Source organism: Heterocephalus glaber, unplaced genomic scaffold (assembly GCF_053883595.1).
Source record: "Heterocephalus glaber isolate CG9 unplaced genomic scaffold, H.glaber_assembly_v1.0 deba00001600, whole genome shotgun sequence".
In the NCBI taxonomy this organism is placed as follows: domain Eukaryota; kingdom Metazoa; phylum Chordata; class Mammalia; order Rodentia; family Bathyergidae; genus Heterocephalus; species Heterocephalus glaber.
The window spans coordinates 38615772-38634382 of record NW_028258372.1 but is presented as its reverse complement, the minus strand read 5'-3'; the positions used below and the strand labels follow the sequence as shown (position 1 = coordinate 38634382).

The 18611-nt window shown below is 49.1% G+C and overlaps 1 protein-coding gene across 9 annotated transcripts in view; it reads right to left on the bottom strand.

Annotated features, from left to right (window-relative positions):
* Nucleotides 1-6716: 6716 nt before the first annotated feature.
* The window catches only part of Lgr6 (leucine rich repeat containing G protein-coupled receptor 6), a 114274-nt gene continuing 102379 nt past the window's right edge, over nucleotides 6717-18611 (bottom strand). For all 9 annotated transcript variants that reach the window (XM_087193889.1, XM_021242217.2, XM_021242215.2 and 6 more), the window contains 4 exons: nucleotides 18486-18611; nucleotides 17362-17522; nucleotides 13479-13559; nucleotides 6717-11195 (listed from right to left, as the gene is read on the bottom strand). In XM_087193889.1, coding sequence (XP_087050015.1) covers nucleotides 9946-11195; nucleotides 13479-13559; nucleotides 17362-17522; nucleotides 18486-18611 — 1618 coding nt within the window. In that variant the 3' untranslated portion in view covers nucleotides 6717-9945. The remainder of the gene's footprint in view (nucleotides 11196-13478; nucleotides 13560-17361; nucleotides 17523-18485) is intronic.

The window sequence follows — 18611 nt, the reverse complement described above, 5'->3', positions numbered from 1 at the left end:
ATCTGGATGGGTGGACTCAGAGGCTTAACAATATCATCAAGATCTTGTCTCTTTCCATCTGCAATCCATACTAATAGCTTTCTCTTAGGCTGTTTGCTCCTCAAGTTTCTCTCCCTCCTGGGTGACTACCAGCAGCTACCACACTTTTTTTTCTTGTGGGGGTAGGAGTAGAGACAGTCTCAAAATATTGTCCAGGTTGGCCTTGAACTCACTGTGTAGCCAAGGATGGCCTTGGACTCACGATTCTCCTGCCTCAGCCTCCCAGATGCTGGGATTATAGGCATGTGCCACCACATCCTGTTTGTAATTTCTTATTCACATCCAGCAGGCCAGAGAGCTCAACTTTCCACAGACAAAAGTGTCTGTGATTGGCCCACCCTGAAAGCAATCACTGTGGCCAGGGAAATGGCAAGTGCTGATTGGTCTGGGGTAAACCCAGATGTGAAATGAGAGACCCAAGGAACAGTTGTAGGAAAAAGTGCCTCCTATAGGACACTAATCTATCACCTAGGTCTACTCAACTCTACCCACCTCCACTTCTAACACTAGTTCAAGTTGCCATTGTCTCATGTGCACTGCAGCCAGTCTTCTGTCTAGTTTAACACCATCCTTGAGCCTCGACAGGTCCAGGCTCTTTATAGCAGCAAGAATAATCTTGGGGTTTTTTTGTTCGTTTGTTTTTTGTTTTTTAGTACCAGGGATCGAACTTGGGTCATTGCGCTTGTGCAGCAGGTGGAGAAACCACTGAGCTAAATCCCCGGCCCAAGAATAATCTTGACAGTATAAGTCAGACTTGCTTCTCTCCTCAGGAGACTCCAAGTGGCCTTTTGCATTTAAACCAAAAATCTAGTCTACTTTACTCGCCCCAAAACCCTGCACAATCTGGCCCCTACTTGCTTTATTCTCATCACACCCCTGCTGTACACCGCACTGCAGCCACACTGGCCACTTTCAGTCTTGAACACGCCTCACTTCTGCTTCAGGGTTTTCACATAGGCCATTTCCTCTGTCTCCTTCACCCACCCACCCACCCCTCCATGCCAGTCTCCACTCAAAGGTAGCCACCCCCAAAAGTTCTTTTCCCATCTGAAGGAGCCCTGGAACTTCAGGTACTCTCTAGCCCATTAATTTGATTACCTGATGAATTACCCTGACTAATTTCCCTCAAAACACTTGGGCTTATCTGAAAATGGTTGGTTTGTCTACTGTCTGACTACAGGTACTAGGGATATAGTGGTTACAAAGTTTTCTCTCTAATCAAAAAATACCAGAGTTGAAATCTAATAGAACATCCACCCATTTCCCCGCTTTAACAAGTACAGAGGACTTGGGCTAAAAATAGAAGTGACATGCCCAAGGATTAGAAAAGCCCAGGTCCCCCTTCCCAGCCCAGGGAAAGGTGGGACAGGGCTAAAAGCATGGAGTCAAGAAGACCCGATTGCAGGCCTGGTGGTGCTGCTTACCGATTGTGTGTATGACCATAGTGCTCTGCTCTTCCTACTTTTTGGTTTTCACTTTTGTAAAATGGGAAAGATGATGGTGCTTCACTCATGAGACTGTCGTGAGGATTGAATGACATGACTCGTGTCAAACATCCCATACAAGGCCTGGCATAGTGCTGACATTTGTTGGGTACTCAGTAGGGGCCTGGGGGATGGAGATAGTGATCCAACCACAGGTGGGCCCCGGGAGCTGCTCTGCCCACTGCTTGCTTGCCAATCTGCCCTCTTCTAGGGCAAGCAAGCTGAGCAAAGTTTTGCAACTCCAAACCCCTAATTAAAGAAGAGAGATGACATCCATGACTGATCATATAAACATTGCAGATTCCAAGTTCCCCTCTTCTACTGCTCCCAACCCCCCTCTTCACCTCTCCCCCCCAAGCTATCTAAATAAGAACAGATTTTACCACCCACCTTGTGGGCAGACTCTTAAGCTGAGGCTGGGGCTAGCTATTTATCCTTTGGCTGCTGCAGGAATTCTACACATACAAATAAAGCTCCTTTTCTAGCCAAGTGTGTATTTTTCCATCAGCATGTGCCCTCCACCCCCTGCCCAGGTTGTCTTGTTTAGGTTGGGGAACCCTGAGGGAGGAGAGGGCAGGGAGTCGTATAGGCCTGTGGTTTCAGAACCTGCTCCCCAGGATGGATGGCTGCAGGGCAGCTTGTAGTTCTGGACTGCACAGGGTTGCCAGTGAAGCCTGGGCCAACAGACCCAGACATGCTATGCCCAGAAACACATTCCACTTTCTCCCTGCTTCCTGGCAAGTCACCCCTGCCTCCTGCCATGGCACCCAGACAGTGTCCATCCCTCTCTCCAACTCTTAGTTTATATCAGGGATGACAGGTTATCCAGTGTCTCTCATCCCACCCTCCCATCCAGCCCTGCTCCAGGTTTTCTTCCCTTCATGTGCTTTTTTCCCCTTGCTTTCTTTTCCCTGGATACCATATCCCACTAGACTGTTTCCTTTTTTGTATTGCTTTCTTCCTCTAACTAGGACCCCAAAACTACTTCAGAAAAGGGGATACTTTGCCAGTTTCCTCAAACCTTATTGCTAGGCACCAAGCTGAGCTCTTTACTTGGAAACTCCAGTGACCTTCCGAGTTAAGGCTGTAATATTACCATTTTACTGATGGTTAAACAGACTCAAGAGAAATAAAACCTAAGGACAGCTGGCTGTGAATGACAAATCTGGGATTCAAACCGAGGCCTATCTTACTCCTGAATCACATTTATCAATTGTATAGATTCTGTCCTAATATCTATTTAATTTTTTGTTTGTTTTGTTTTTGTTTTGTTTACGGTACCAGGGCTCGAACTCATGACCTTGCATTTGCAAGGCAGCCTCGGTGCCACTGAGCTAAATCCCCAGCTCTGTCCTAATATTTATACATCTGTCTCCCCAGTTCTCCCCAGAGTAGAAAAGTTCCTCTTTTGGTTGCCTCCTCTATAAAATGAGGCTGTGGCTTGGATGCTCTCAGTCTTCTTCCAACTGGCTGACACTTGGCAGTTCCACAATTCTAAAGCAACCTGCAAAATCCAAGTGCCAGGGTCTGTTTATTCCATTTCTTACCTTCCCTTTCCATTCTCCCCCACCTTCAGCACTTTCTGGCCATAGGTTGCCCCTGAGGCCTGGTTGCCGTCCCATCCAGTCCTCCCATCTACACCTGAGCCTGTTCTGACACTCCTGCCAATCTTGCCCATCAAAGTTCCCAATCAGTAGCCGCCCTCTTCCACCCTAACAGTTGATAAGAGGACAATGGATTTACTCCTGCTCCTCCCTGGTAGGGGGTGACAGAGAAGGTCTTGTGAAAGAAGGCTTCTTTTCCATGCAAGGGACAGAAATCTTAACACTCATTTCTGCAAACATCACTAGTTCACACCCTGAGAGGTCTAAAAGGCACTATTAGGTGCAAATGCTCAAATAATGCCATCAGGATTCGTTTCTGCCCGAGTGGGAAGACAGACACCAGCAGCCATACAACCTACCAGACCAGTGGCTCTGGTGAGAGTACTTTTCTTTTAAATGATACTGGAGATAAGTAGATAAATCCTATGGCCTTCACACTGAACTACACCTCTAATCCTTTTTAGTTTTTTAATGTTGAGACAGGTTCTCACTAAATTGCTCAATTACCCAGGCTGGGCTCAAACTTATGATCCTCCTGCCTTAGCCTCTCAGAGTGCTGACATTATAGACTGAGTACTTCCTTCTTATCAGCTCCACCAGAGTTCCCATTTGGGGTCTCATTAGGTGGACTTGAGATTTGAGCCTATCCTTGGACCAGTCACTGTGGCCAGGCAATAAAAAAAGCTGACAAGGCCTAGGTCATATTCCCACCTATGGAACCCAGAGTGGAGTAACCCCATCTGATCCATAAGCAGTACACAGCAGTGTGTGTGAGTGTGTGTGTGTGTGTGTGTGTGTGAGAGTGTGTGTTTGCTGGAAGTAAAGTCAAGTTGATGTTACTAGGAAAAATGAAGTGTTGCCTGGGCAAGCTAAAGCAAAATGGTTATGTCTAAACTGAAGGAATAAGAAAATATAATGGTGGAATTTTGACCACTGTGATTACCATGGGAGGAGCTGTTGTAACGATGGTCAGAAAACTTGTGGGGTCTTTAAATTACACAGTCTAAATATCTGTCCTTACTGCCTTCTTAGAAAAAGAAAGAGCATGCGCAAAGGGCATGACAGAGACCTGGTGGACACAGTGTCAGCATGACAGTTCACAGGGGGCCAGGGATTTAGCTTAGTGGTTCCTCAGCCTGCCTCTAAAGTGCAAGATCATGAGCTCAATCCCCAGTACCCCCCCAAAAAACCCAAAACACACCAGACTGACAGTTCTCAGGGATATAAATAGTTGAATTCAGACAAAACCTTATCCGCTGTTCTGTGTTGTCTGCATCCCCTGGTCATTTTCCTTTGATTGGGAAATAATCTTTAGGAATATACTTAATTTTGTTAAGTCCTTACATGTTTTGACAAATTAATTGAGCATTTTCTCTGTGTTAGGCCCTGTGGGAAGGACTGAGGTTATAATAACGAATGAGGCCAACCTGGTACCTGCCCTTGTGGAACTTTCCTGCCAGGCCTGCTACCCATCTTGAAGGAAGGGCCCTGCCGCAGCCCTTGCTCAGGTGGAAACCCTGAGCAGTCACACTTCATCCAATATAGTGCCACACTAACAACCCTTTCCACCCTACAATTTAATGGGCCAGGACAGGTACCTGGCCTAAGAGCAGTGAACCCATTACTTGGCCATTGGCCTTTGATTTGGCCTAGTGCAGAAAGAGAAGCTGGCTAATCAGTTTCCCCATCTCACAAAATATTGCCCCAGGAAATACCAAAAGAAAACAAGGCAATGAACCCAGGAGTTGATGATGAAAAGATGCAGAGAGGCCTTGAGCAAGAACAGGTATCAGTGAGGCACATATATGCAGAAGCTATGAATAAACTATTGGTGAAAAAAATGAAGTTAAGGAAAGATATAATTAAAACTTGAACTTATTCAGCAATTTCACATTGAAGAATTTATCGTATATCTATATACATGTGAAATGACATACATGCCGACTTGCTGGAGTACCATTTGTAAGAGCAAAATATGAAGCAAGCCAAATTTCCATATATATATATATATATATGTATATGATGTATCTATATAAAGGAATACATGGAGCTATAAAAATGAGAACACTTTCCTTACTGATGTGAAAAGATCTTTGAACTTAATTAGTAGAAATGCAGAAGCAGACTTATAGTATGCTAACTATCGGTAAAAAAGGAAAAATAAGCACATACATGGTTCTTGCTTATATACACATATTTTAAAACTCTGGCTGCTTGGTTTGTTTGCTTGTTTGTTTGTTTGAGACAGGATCTTTCTATATAGCTCAAGTTGGTCTCAAACTTGTGATCTTTCTGCCTCAGCCTCCCAAGTACTGGGTTCACAGATAGGTACCATCATGCCTGGCTATAAACAACAACAACAAAGAGCCAAAACCACTCTGGAAGGATATATAAAAAACTAAAAAGCAATTAACAACAATAATAACCAGTGAAGGTTTGGAAAGTGAGCAAATAGAGACAGAGATGGAGAGAGCCTGTTAAAAATTCATGCTATTGGAACCATGTCATTGTATTACTTAAAGTTGTTAAACAAAAGCGGGTGGAGAAGGAGCAGTTGCTTGTGGTTTGGAGGCAGATAGAATTGGAACAGGCCTACGGAGCAGCCAAGCCCACTCACGGTGGGCCCCAGGCTGACTCCCACTGCCTGGTACTTAGCGCTGACTCAAATCCAGAAGAGCCCTTGGTTTCTGATACAAGGCCCAGCCTCACCCCTCTTTCTAGTCTCGGTTTGCTTGTATTCTGCTTCCCTTATTTCTTCACATGGACCCTCTTAAGAAACACGTGCTTACTGGAGTTAAACCCTAGGTCTCTTTCCCCAGCCCAGTCTGACAAGAGCAGACAAGCAAACAGCCTTCTCTGCAGCTGAGCCAGAAAGATGGAGAGAGTTGGAATGCTGTCTTCAAGAAGGGTGGAGGACAGGTGTTTCCAAAGGCACTGTTTGTCCTCTTAGAAGGGAGTTAGGTTTATATGTCAGTGAAGTTTATATATCAGTTTGAAAAATAAAGTAAAAGTTTTAAATGAAAGAACAAAGAGGAGAGAGAGGTTTTTTTTAAAAGGGAAGGAATGGGGGAGGAGAAAGAAGAAAAAGGCACCATTCTGGGGGTAGCATCTCATCCCTATGATTGCAAATGTTTGTTGCTCTCAATCTCTTTCCTTTCCTTTGAGAAGGGGCCCCTGTTCATCTTGGGGGAATCATCCCACTCTGAAGCAACGTTAAGGGGGAGGATTTCCAGGCAGAGTGGGTGAGGAAGTTTACCCAAGGAGAAGGACTCTTCGGAGTTCACTGTATCAGGAAATCCCAGCAACAGGCTTGGGTCTGTCTGACAAGGTGTTCAGGGTCTGAGTAACAGAAAACCCAACCTGCTCACTGCTTTCTTTAGACCATTCTCTCGGTCCCAGTGCCCAGCATACAAGCAACACTTCAATATGGAAGTGTCTGTGAAATTGATTCTGATGCCTCTAATCTTCAACTCTGAGCTTTCTGAGCTGTGCCCCACATGCCCCAGAACTCAGCAGATGGGTTCAGGAAGAACCTTGACCCTCTGGTCACAGAGGCGGGCAGCAGAAAGGAGGTGAGGGACTCATACAGTACTCCAGTGGTGCTTTATTACACAGAAGAGCCCAAATATTTACATCTTGACAATTCTTATATTTCACCCAACTGGAGAGGACATGGGACTGGAACCCAGAAGGGACAATAGGAGTGGTGGACAATGGTTGGGAGAACTTGCTAAACCAGAGTGGAGGTAGTTAGAGGGACGGTGCCAGAAGGGATCAGGGCTTTAGTTATCTCCCACCATCCTTGCCTACTCAGGCCTAGTAACTGTTGTCAGCACTTTCTTCTTCTTCTCTATTCTTTAAGCCTTTATTCTTCCAGAGAAAGAAACTATGAAGTTGGGTAATGAAGGCAGGGAGAAGGCCCAGCTATTAAATCTGTTTAGTCCATAGTCTTCCCATTTTAGCTCTGGATTCTTTGGGTTTTCCTTTTTGGTGTGTACAGAGCTGCTTAGCAAACTATGGCCATAAGAAATTCCCCTTCACAAGTCAGTCTGAGAGGACACTGGTTGGTACCAGTGGCCAAGGCATAACACACAGAGCCCAGGGCGGCACATAACAGGTCAGGTATTGGCAACATTTCTATCACCATGGCCCCCCTGGGTGGATCCTTTCCCATGGACAACATTTTGGTAGATTTTATCAACCAGACAAAATGAATTTATGGGCATTGAGCAACTTGGTTTTTGATTTTGTGATTAATCAAAGACATATACAATTTTCATAATCTGCTGATCACAAAGTAGATAACCAAAGGAGTAATATACTGACTTTCTAGAAACTCAGTCAAAAACAAAAAACAAACAGCTAAACAATCTTAGTTTGGGTAAATGTACAATATCAACTAGACTTTTTGAACAATGAAAATAGTTTATGGCAAATGCCTCCACTCCCTTCTCCCACACCTCTCTTGTGACCACAAAGTTCCACTTCAGCAGATGCCCACCTCTTTAGAAGTAGACGGTAAGGTGACAGCAGTGCCACCCTAAAGCTCAAAACCAAGAAACAAGGTCCACTTTTTCATAGAAGAGGCCACCTGTAGGGAACAGCTTCTAGAACTACATCTCTAACACATGACCTCTCCATTCCACCTCCAGCCTGGCTCTCTACCTCCAAGGGGAGCAGTGATCACATGGTGGTGGGGGTGGGGTTCTTCAGTAACTTCCTAGAAGTCAAGCCTTCCAAAAGTCACACCAATTTTGTTATCCCTGGGATACCTCACAGGACTCCTTTCCTTGATAAGAATTATCAATTCTTAGTACCCAGAGTAACTCCCTCCATCAAGGCCCGAGCTTTGTTCAGCCCTGGGCAAATAGGGAGACACAAGATCCTCAAACAGTTGATAAATAAATGTGCCGTCATTTAGTGAGTTTACCCCATGCTCAGGACCCTACGGAATTAACAGTTCAGCATACTGAGGTTCAGAGCCTGTAAGAGTCCAGGTGACTACACTGGTCAAATGAGATTTAGAGATGTGTAGGTTCCATGAATGATCTCTTGCCTCGTGCCTCCATCCCAGTCTAGACAGCCTTGTGGACCTATGTCAGAAGTTCCACTGGGCACGGGAGCAGCAGAGAGATAGCAGAGAAACTAAATTGCAGAAACTTGAACTTCGAAATTAGGAGAAGGGCTTTCTCAGGGCTGTCTTAATAATGGAGCCCTTTGCAGTAGAACTCAGCTGAGGACCATGACAGGATTCAGGGGATCAAACCCAGGGCTTTGTGCATGCTAGGCAAACATTCTACCACTAAGCTACATCCATCCCTGGATTCTCTTTTTATGTCAGCAAGAATAGTCCTCTAGGGCCGGGGATTTAGCTCAGTGGTTTCGCTGCCTGCTACGCAAGCGCAAGGACTCAAGTTCAATCCCCTGTACCAAAAAAAAAAGAATCATCCTCTGTGTCTACAAGAATGACCCAGCTGAGATTGAAGGCATATGTAGGATGGGGCAGGGCACTCTGGAAAAACCCATAAGGTTTGTTAAGCCATAAGGTATGACGGTCATGAGGGGAGAGGCAGAAGGGTCAGCGGCTTGTTTGGGGCACCCAGGAGTCCCAGATATCAATACTTCCTAAAATACAATGCCTGGAATAAAAATATCCCTTCTCTTTGGCAGGATCTGGGATGAGAAAGGAGGACCCGTCTAGTGGTAGGAAGTGGCGGGGCATATATGATAGAGCACCATAAGAAGGCAACTCAGCCAGAGGGAACCCAGGTAGACAGCCACACACTTCCTTGTGTACCTTGCCAGGCTCCAGGAACCTTCCCTGGTGCTGGAGGTGTGTCATTGGTGATTAGGTGTGTAGGGGGTGGGGGCACATACGGGGTGGGGGGGAGGCCCTTTTCTCCCTGTTCCATGAGGGCTTGAGCCTGGCTCCTTCCCATCCTTTCCCTGGTAGAAGAAGCAGGGTGGAAGGTAAAGTGGGGAGAATCGGTCCTGGCTGGTGGAAGGCTAGTTGTTCCTGACGTTTCATCCCAGGTAGATTTCCTAGGGTATGGGCTTTCAAGGAGTGGTAGCATCTTGTGATGTCACTGGGTAGCACTATGTGATCCAGATATGAGCCTCTTGGGAGAACACAATGCTAGGTTTCCTGAGATATCAACGGGTATTCCATGAAGACCAACCAACCAGACAAAAACCTGTTGTCAAACAGTTTTGGGGAACCAACTGGGTCAACCAAAATTCAATAGTTTTTACTGCTGCAGGAATTTTCAGGGCCTTTACTACGCTGCCATGCCCTGGGGCTCTCGAAGAAAGGGACACAATGTGCCATCTCTTCCAAAGCTTATTTTATAGCAAGTGTTTTTGCATGCCATGTATCAAGACTAATGGAACACAGAACATTTTTGTATCCCTTCTATGAGTCACAGGAGACAGGCCCAAATGCCTTTGGTGGTTCCCTTCCAGACCTCCAAGTTCTCCCTGTCCTCTGTGCCCTGATCCTGACCCTGTCCTGGTCCCTACTCCCTTCACTTCTACTTCCCTCACTTCCCTTAAGCAGCTTGAGCTCTCTCGTCCACAGCTTTGGACACGACAGGGAAGAGGCCAGCAACGAAGATGAAACTGAGAAAGGCCAAGGGGAAAGTAGGCCAAGAAGCACTCAAGGTGAAGGCCGAGGGAGAAAGGAGCCAGGACCTGGCCCGGCCTGCTGCGGGTCCGTCACACTGTTGAAGGGTGGTTGTACATATTTATTTCACAAGCAGCCATCATTCACGGAGCGGGAAAGGAGGGAAGGGAAGTGGCAGAGAAGAGTGGAGGGACATTTACAGGTGTGAGGCACAGACGGAGCCAGAGGGCCGGAAGACCCCACCCGCTGAGGAGCGCCCCCCTGAGGCTCCCTCTGCTCTCAGCAGCAGTCCTCCATCCAGGGAGGGCTGTGGGGTCCCAAAGTGGGTCCCCTCTGGCACCGCAAAATGGCTTCCCTCTAACCTGGGGGCCACTGGCTGCTGGCAGGAGACGAGGGTCACTGAGGGAAAGCCGTAGGTCTCCAGCCCAGGGGGCCGCCCAGCCTCAGAGGCTTCCAGAATGAGATCCACATCAGAGAAGGCCACCAGAGCCTGGGTGGAGTCGCAGGAGCTCTTCTCCAACTCGCTGGCAGCAGCGTAGGCTAGGGCGCCCGGGGGCCCTGCCCAGGGACAGAGCCTCCGAAGGTCATCGCGGAAGTGGGGGTTGAAGAGCAGGTAGAGCAGGGGGTTCAGGCAGGCAGGCAGGGGCAACACCACGAGCAGGACCGACTTGAGCGCCTCAGGGGTGACCGGGAAGAGGCCCAGCATGGAGGCGAAGCTGAGGAAGGCCACGGGGCAGTAGAGGAGCCCATCGGTGAAGATGAGCCAGGCCACGTGCCTCACCATGGCGCAGTCCCACACTGCCTCGAAGTCGCCCCGCGGCAGGTCACAGTAGAGCCTGATGTAGGCCCCGGCCACCACGAGGAAGCAGGAGGAGTTCAGCATGACCAGGGCCACGGCGAAGCCCAGGGTGGCGGTCTGGCCGTCGGGCGGGGCGTAGGGCAGGCACAGCGGGGTCGCGCCGTAGTCCCCGACAGAGGCGAGGGGCAGCGCGGCGGCGAGCGCAGCCAGCGCCAGGCATAGCAGCGCCCCCGCGCGGACGCTGCCCAGGGCGGGCGCCTTGCCGCGGGCGCGCACGCAGGCGGCGGACACGCTGCCCTGCACGGCCGCCAGCGCCAGCAGCAGCACGGCAGCCTCGGAGCCCAGCACCGCCAGGAAGCCGGTGGCGCGGCAGCCCAGCCCGGTCTCCCAGCGCGCTCCGTACTCGGCGAAATGGCCGAAGGTCACGGCGTCCACCGAGGCCAGGAGGCCGCAGGAGACGCCGGTCAGGGTGTTGGCGCCCGCAATCGCACCGACCACGAACTTGACCGGGGGCAGGGGCCCGGGGCCGGCGGCAAACACGGTCAGCAGCACCAGCCCGTTGCAGAGCACAGAGAGCAGCGCGATGGCCCACACGGCTAGGCGGATGCCCCAGCTCTCGAAGAGGTGCTCGCAGGGCTTGAAGGGGCCTGCGGGAGAGAGAGCTGGCGTTACCCCCGGGCCGAGGCTACTGGGATCCGGCCAAGGCCGGCCTCTGTGCCCAAAGGACCCCGGTCAGAGGGAGATAAGTACGGCTTCCGCCCTCGGACAACTCCTGGTGGCAGTGTGGGGAGAGACGATGAGGACATACACAACTCTCCTTCCGAGGACCTGCGAACAGGGTGAACACGACCCCTCCTCCCAATGCGCGCGCGCGTGCACACACACAACACACACACTAGAAACACATATGAGCATACACACTAAATCAGTACAGTGCAAACCCAGGCGTTGAAATAATGTTATGTAAAGGATCCTTCCAACGGAGCACCACGTGGGAGGACGGAAGGGACAGACTGAGAGGAGGGACATGCGAGAGGGGACAGGGCATTAGAACTGGGATGGTGGCTAAGGCTCTGCCCATTGATCACTAAGGACTCGGCTGACCAGATGCATTACCAGGCTGGCTCTCTGCTGCTCTGTGACAGAGGTGCAGGGCACATTTCCTGTTCCTTATTCCTCGCTCAGTCAGCGCTTGGAAGGTAAATAGGTGACAAAACACAGAGTTCTGGGTTTTGCGATCTGACTGCATTAGATGGGTGAGATCCTGGTGTTTCCCTTCTCTTCCTCCAGAGTCTGCTCTTAAATCACCTTGCAACTCTGGACCTACTTTCTTCATTTCCTTTGGCTTCGGACTCTTGTTTCTCAGTGTATTTCTAGGTAGCTTGGGAATTTGAGAGACTATTTGAGTGAGAGCTATTTTTAAAACATTTTTTCTGATTATGAAATAATAGATGGTAATTGTCGAAAAATTTTAAATATAAGGAAAAATTAAAACTGCTTATGACTTCACCTTCCAGAGAACTCATTGTTTTAGTATGTTTCTAAAATATATATATATAGGGCCGGGGATTTAGCTCAGTGGTTCCACCACCTGCCTTGCAAGCGCAAGGACCCAAGTTCGATCTCCGGTACAAAAAAATATATATATATGGCGCTTCCCAGCCTTTTGGCTAAGATCAAGTGTAGTATCTAAAAATACGTATATACCTACTGATATTTAAACTAAGTTGGAGTTCACTGTAATAGTCTTTTACTCTCTTTAAGTCAAATTTTGTTAGGCATACTTTCCTTGTCCTCAAAAATATTTTCAATGGCTGTGGAATAAATACTCCATCATATGATGTACTGTAATTCATCTGGCCATTTGTTGGACCTTGTTTTTTGGAACTTCCTCTCATACCTCGCTCCCTGTTGATTACTGGCTTTCATAGGTGAAATTTCTGTGGCTGTGTGAACAAAGCATGTGGGTTTCCAAGTCAAAAAAACACCACCTGCTTCCTGTAGGTTGGGTCAAGGCTCTGGTCCAGGCTGGCACCGGGCAGTGTGCTGTTGTCCCTAAATGCTAAGAGCTGGTGTTGGGCAAGGTCAGGCCAGCACTGCCAGCTTCAGAGAGGAAAAGGGGAGAAGGTTCAGTGGCCTGAGCCAAAGAAAGATGGTAACCTGGGGAACAGAGGTGGGACGGAACAGAAGCCGCGAACTTTGCCATTTTCTGTGCAGGCTGAACAGTTCCTGGCCTGGCCTAAGCAGGACGTTGCTGGCTTCTGGCATAACCTGTTAGCATTTTATACACAGGGAAGGGACTTCTTCACTGTAAACACCTTAGGTTGAATTGCACCAAGGAGGAAGGGAATTTTCTTTCTTCACTGCAAAATGGATTTAGGCTAGACTCTCCAGAGCTTCCTTCAGCTGTAATGGTTAGATAGGAGTGTAGGAGTTATCCGGGGATACCATGGAGTTTTTCCACCTAGAGCATTTTAATAAAGACAGTGCATTCTTCCTGGGATGGAGCAGGTGACATTTCAGAGTCCCACTGAGCTCTAGGATTCTGTGATGTGGCTCTTAGGCTGAAGGAGGGCTCAGAAGCAGCCCCACATGCCTCCCTGGGCAATGGTATCAAGACACCCTTTCTTGCTTGTCCATGACAGTGGTTTTCTCTGGCAGCCATAACCTCTGACCGGCTCATTTGTAAAGGTTGCCTGACTCCCCCCACCCTCAGCCCCACCACTCCTCACAGGTAGCCACTCAAGGGAGAGAACGCCAGCTCCTTTCCCAGGGATTATGAGAAGAGGCCCTTCCCCAGCAGGTGGCCGGCAGGTAGAGAGAGTCCCTGAAGCTGGGCTGCAGACGTGGCAGCTGAACTGCCCTGTCACCTGGGTGGCAGGGTGCCCTGTCCTCGACCCCTTCCCCTGCTCCCCAGGCTCTCATCGCACCTGGAACAGGACTGCACTGGACACTGGGGTGTGGCTTTGAGTCCTCCATCTCCAGCTGGAGCTCGTCCAGGTCCAGGTCATCTGACAGGGGAGACAAGAAAGTCGCTCAGGCCCTGGGTCATGGTGTCAGTTAAGCCCCACCTTTCTGGTAACTCCCACTTGTTTGAGCAGATGTGTCTCTGACTAACTCTGCCCAGTACTGGTCATCTGGCAGCTCTGCATATCTGTTTCTATCTTGGAGTGTAAATACTCAATCATCTCCTTATCCACATGTGGATTATGTGCATTGTTGATTCTCTGCAGCACACTTTTCACTCAGACCTGCTCTTTCTGCTACTCAGCATTCTCCTCTGCCTTCTTCTGGCTTTATTCTGGAAGTGCTGCTTAGAGTTGGGGGTGGTGGCTGCCCTAATAATGGGAGCTAGAAATCACACGGTTCTCCACTCTGGGCAGGGTGTCATTGCAATTCCATGTCCAGTTGTGAACACTGCATTAAGGAGATTAGTGAGGTGCAGTGTGTCGACAGGTTAACCAAGGAGAGTGAGGGAGTAGAAGTCATCTGTGTGAGAAATAATCAGAATTAACTGGGGGATATTTAGCTTGCAGAAGGCAAAGCTAAGTGAGGATATTATGGCTGTCCAAGAGTTAAAAGCTTAGATATAAAGGAGACCTCTACTTGCTTGTTTTGTCCCAGAGTGTAGAACATTAATAGATAGGTTGTAGAAGATGACAGACTGCAGCTCAAATGGAGACGTTCTAGCTCTTCCTACCAAGAACAAGCTCCCACAATTAGCTGTCCAACAAAGGAACACCCCACCTTCAAGAGGTGCACAGCGGGCCCATGTGGCTGAGCACAATACCAACTATATTTGGGCACTGGGTGAGTGTAGAAGGAGTCGGGATGAATAAGATATGGTCCTGCTTTCAGAGAGTTTATGGAGACAGCGAAGGAAACAAGTTATCGTGCTACATCAACTAATAGATCTGCTTAACAAAGATTAGCGATCCTTCTTAGTTCACTCTTCCTATGACTCTTCATCTTCATGGCTGCATTGGCCTTCACAGCAGCTGCATGAGGCAGGTGACTGACTAGGAAACCTAGGCTTCTTAAAGTTGAGCTGTAATAAGGTCTCACAACCACTGAGTGACTGAACAGAATTCAAATGCAGATTTGTCCAACTATGGAGCCCAGATATTCATTCATTCACTTATCAGGGATGGACTGGTTATTTTGGGAGGTTAAGGAATGGGAAGGATTTAGGGAGATTTATAGATGCATAAGTGGGGCATAATTTGTCACTGGAGATCCTGAAGCAGAAAATCCCCAACATGAGAGAGGGCACTTCTACCCTGCGTCAGATGTTGGACTAGATAACCATTAACATTCCTTTCAGTTCTAACATATATATTTTCTTATTCATAATTGCAGGTTGGTTTGTTTGTTCCAGTTCTGGGCATGGAATTGAAGGCCTTGTGCATGCTAAGCAAACACTTTACTCCAGAGCCATATCCCCAGCCCCACTACATCTCTTAAACCAGGACTTGTGGACTCCAGGGGGTTATGGACATCTCAGAGGTTCATAAATCCTGTAAGAATTTTTAAAGGGCTGGAGACAGTTCAGTGGTAGAGCACTTGCCTATCATGTGCAAGGCTTTGGATTTAAACTAACATCACAGCACAATTTTTAAAATTGTTTTTAAAGAATAAAAAGTTTTTCAAGTCAGACTGGGAAAGTTGTCTGAGGACCTGAGTGGGGAGAAAGAATTGCTTGTCTTAATTTAAAAGTCACCTCTACACTGTTCAGGATTAAGAGAGTGCCCTGCGGCTCCTCCTCCATCCTAAGGGGATGGGTAGGTGACGGTTGCACTTGTCCTAGGCTGAGGGGTCTGTTTCCTGTGTGGATCCTTCTTCCCCACTTAAAGGGGAAGCACTTTGAGTTGGGAGTTTTCCCAGGAGGCTGGAAGACTGTGGAGCTGCCCTTGGCCGGCATAGCACCAAGGCGGATAGGAGACTGAGGTGTGCCCCCAGAGTCCTGGCATTTCCTTCCCTCTCTACCTTTCATTCCGTGCCCGCCCCTGTGCTCTAGAATGGAGCTCAACAATTCTTTGAAATCAAAATGCGTGAATGAAATGCAAGGGGTGAAACCCATAGACTCTGTCTGAGGCTGGGAAAGTCACAGCCAAGGTGTTAAGTAACCACTCTTCAAACGAGGAGGAAATCGAATCTGGCTGGAGCAGCAGCTCCTGGCTTTCCTTCTGAAGGTTCAGTTGCTCCCACAGGAAGTGAGGGCGGGGCCTGCCCTAGCTCCTGTTACAGGCAGCAGGCAGCCCATGAGCTCGATGTCCTGTGGCTCTCCAAGACCTAAACCCGGTGGAAAGTTTCACCTTGAGGAAGAAAAATTTCCACTCCTCCTTCCAGGCCCCTGAGGGAGTGTGCAGCAGACATCCGGGAACGTCCCCGGGGACAGCCGTCTGCTGGCCCAGCCAGCTGCTGGCCTCCTCCTCCTTATGTCCTGTACCCTCCCTGAGAGGTGCTTGGGAATATTGGGAGGGAGGCTCTCAGAGGCCCCCCTGACTGCTTGCCCAACATTTGGACTGAGCAACAGAGATAATACATCTCTTTCCTTTAAAGATAAGGAAATTCTACACCATCGTGAAATGTCTTTCTTACATATTAAATTTGACTTTTCTGTCCAGCTTCTTCAGTGAGATATTGTAGAAAGGAAGTTCAAGGTAGAAAAAAGAATCCAAGAAGCAGGGCTCCCTCTCTTTCTCTCCTGTCTCTGCAAGGAGAGGAAAGCATTCCTTTCCACCTTTTATCTAAGGATCACTTAGTAGATGGCCCCTCAAAACTCCCTGGCTACCCAACTACAATGATGTTGCCCTTTTACCTCAACTCTTTCAGAAACAGACAGATCTGACCCAAGGCTCTGTGAGTCCCTCTTGATCCCAGTGGCCACAGAGATGTCACTATCAGATTCACAGGCAGACTGGAGGTGCATGTTAGTCTCAGACAGGCTAATCCCTACAGTCTTCCTTTTGATTCCAGACCCTTGTGAAGGTTAATCTTGATTGTGTTAATGTGATTGACTTTGGGATCCACCCAGGCGATTGGTGAGCACACTTCTGGGTATCCCTGGGTGGGTCACAGAGGTGTAGCTTTGGGCGTCTATGTTTGGTTTCTGGCCTCTTCCTCTCGGGCAGGCTGTTTCCCCGCACTGCTTCCCAGTTGGCATGAACTAAGCAGCTTTGCTCCTCCATGATGTTCCTGCTTTGGAGCCAGCTGACCAGAGACAATCCCCTTAAAACGTGAGCCAAATTAAACTTTTCCCCCTTTAAATTTGGCCATCAGGTATTATGTCCATCAACAGGGAAACTGATGAATACAAATACATTGTGAGGGGATTTTATTTTTTCTGGAAGCAGGTTTAATTCAATCGATTTAATTGAATCCTACGTTTGGCTCAAGGTGATGAACCCATGAGTTTGTCTTCTCTGAAAATTCTCTGAGGTTGGAGGACCCCTGTGACCAGGGAGCACATGGAGAAGCAGCACATGAGCCAGGAGAGCAGCAGTATTGAGACAAAGGGTGAGCATAAGGTAGTTGTGAACTCAGAGACTGGGCAAATGTTGGGACATTACTGCTGCTGTCATTACCATTGTTACTCTTCCCCCAAGTACCTCTAGGGCATAGCCTTGGAGAGACAAAGTACAAACACTGGCAGAGACCCTCCCAGGTCCCAAGCACCGCACCACCACCACCATCACCACCAGGGGCTCTCTCTCCAGCCCCTGTGAGACCCCTTCCCAAATTTCCCAAGCTTCCTCTCTGACTTCTGTCCACAGCCCCCCACTTGCCGGCCTGGGGTCCCCAGTCACTCACAGTGGGTCTCAGCTTGTCCAGCAAGGAAGCCCAGGGGCTTCTTTGGAGCCTCCTCCTCCTCCAGGTAGAAGTCCTCAGCCTGCCACTGCCCAGAGGCCTTAGAGAAGCTGGCACAGGCACCATAGGCACAGCACTGGTAGGCATAGGGCACCTCCAGGATCCTGGCCGAGGAGAGAGGCAGCCTCAGTGTGCTTGGAGTCTAAGACTTTAGTCTGAATGAAAAGAGCCCCAGTCCAAGATCCGAGCACTCAATTACCTGCCCTTCAACCCTACTGCGCCCTGCTCCCTGTGCCAGCAGCCTCCTGGGCTTTCTTTGTGAGAGTCTCACAGCCTGACTCTGAGCTCTGAAGGTCTCTGGATATATTCCAGTTTTCTCCTCATTCATCTTCAGAACTGAGGTGGGGGAGAGAAACCTTCTGCCCAGCAGGCTCAGAAAGGACCCCAAAACTTCTCCGAGGTCACATAGCACTCTGGGTGCTCTGCCCCTGCTCCTGGGAATCAACTGTTCTTTTATATTTAAGGAGGCAGGGATGCTCCCAGTGACTGTCTTTACCCTTGCTCTGTGTCTCCCACCCTTTCTGGGCACATCAGAGCTGGATTTGGTGCCCTCTGAGAGTAAGGGCAGAGGCCTTGGGCATCTCATTAGCTTGCAGCAGACGAGGCTTGGGCCACACAGCCTGCGCTGCTGCCACTGCTGCACGGAGGAGGCCTGGATGTCATTAGCACCAGGGACTTGCTGTGCAGCTTGTTTTCCACTCATCAGTGCCCTGGGCTCTGCCCTGATCCCAGGGGCCAGATGGTCCCCATGTGTGATCGTGGATAGTCCGGCTGCATGGAACCAGGCACAGAGCGCGGAGGTCTAAGGGCCCTTCACATTACTTCTGTCCTCACAGGTGGTGTTGGGCTGGGGGGGATGCTAAGAGACCAGGAGGAAGGGGAGGCCTGTACCAGACCACGGCCAGGCTGGGAGGAGGCAGGCTGAGCCATTCCTGTGCAGCCTTGGCCACACTCTAAGCCACCAGGCTCTTCCCGAGGTGAGCCCTGTAGCTTTCTCCCTGTCCCTCCATGCCTTCATCTGACCCGGGGCAAACCTCCACAGCTGTAGGGGAAAGCCAGGCTCTCACCTCAGTTTTGGGAAACTGTCCTTGGAGAAGGCCTGAGACAGAGCCAGGTTCCCTTTGAGCTTCAGATGCATCAGGCCCCCAAGCCCGGCCAAGGGCAATGTGGTCAGCTGGTTGTCTGTCAGGTCC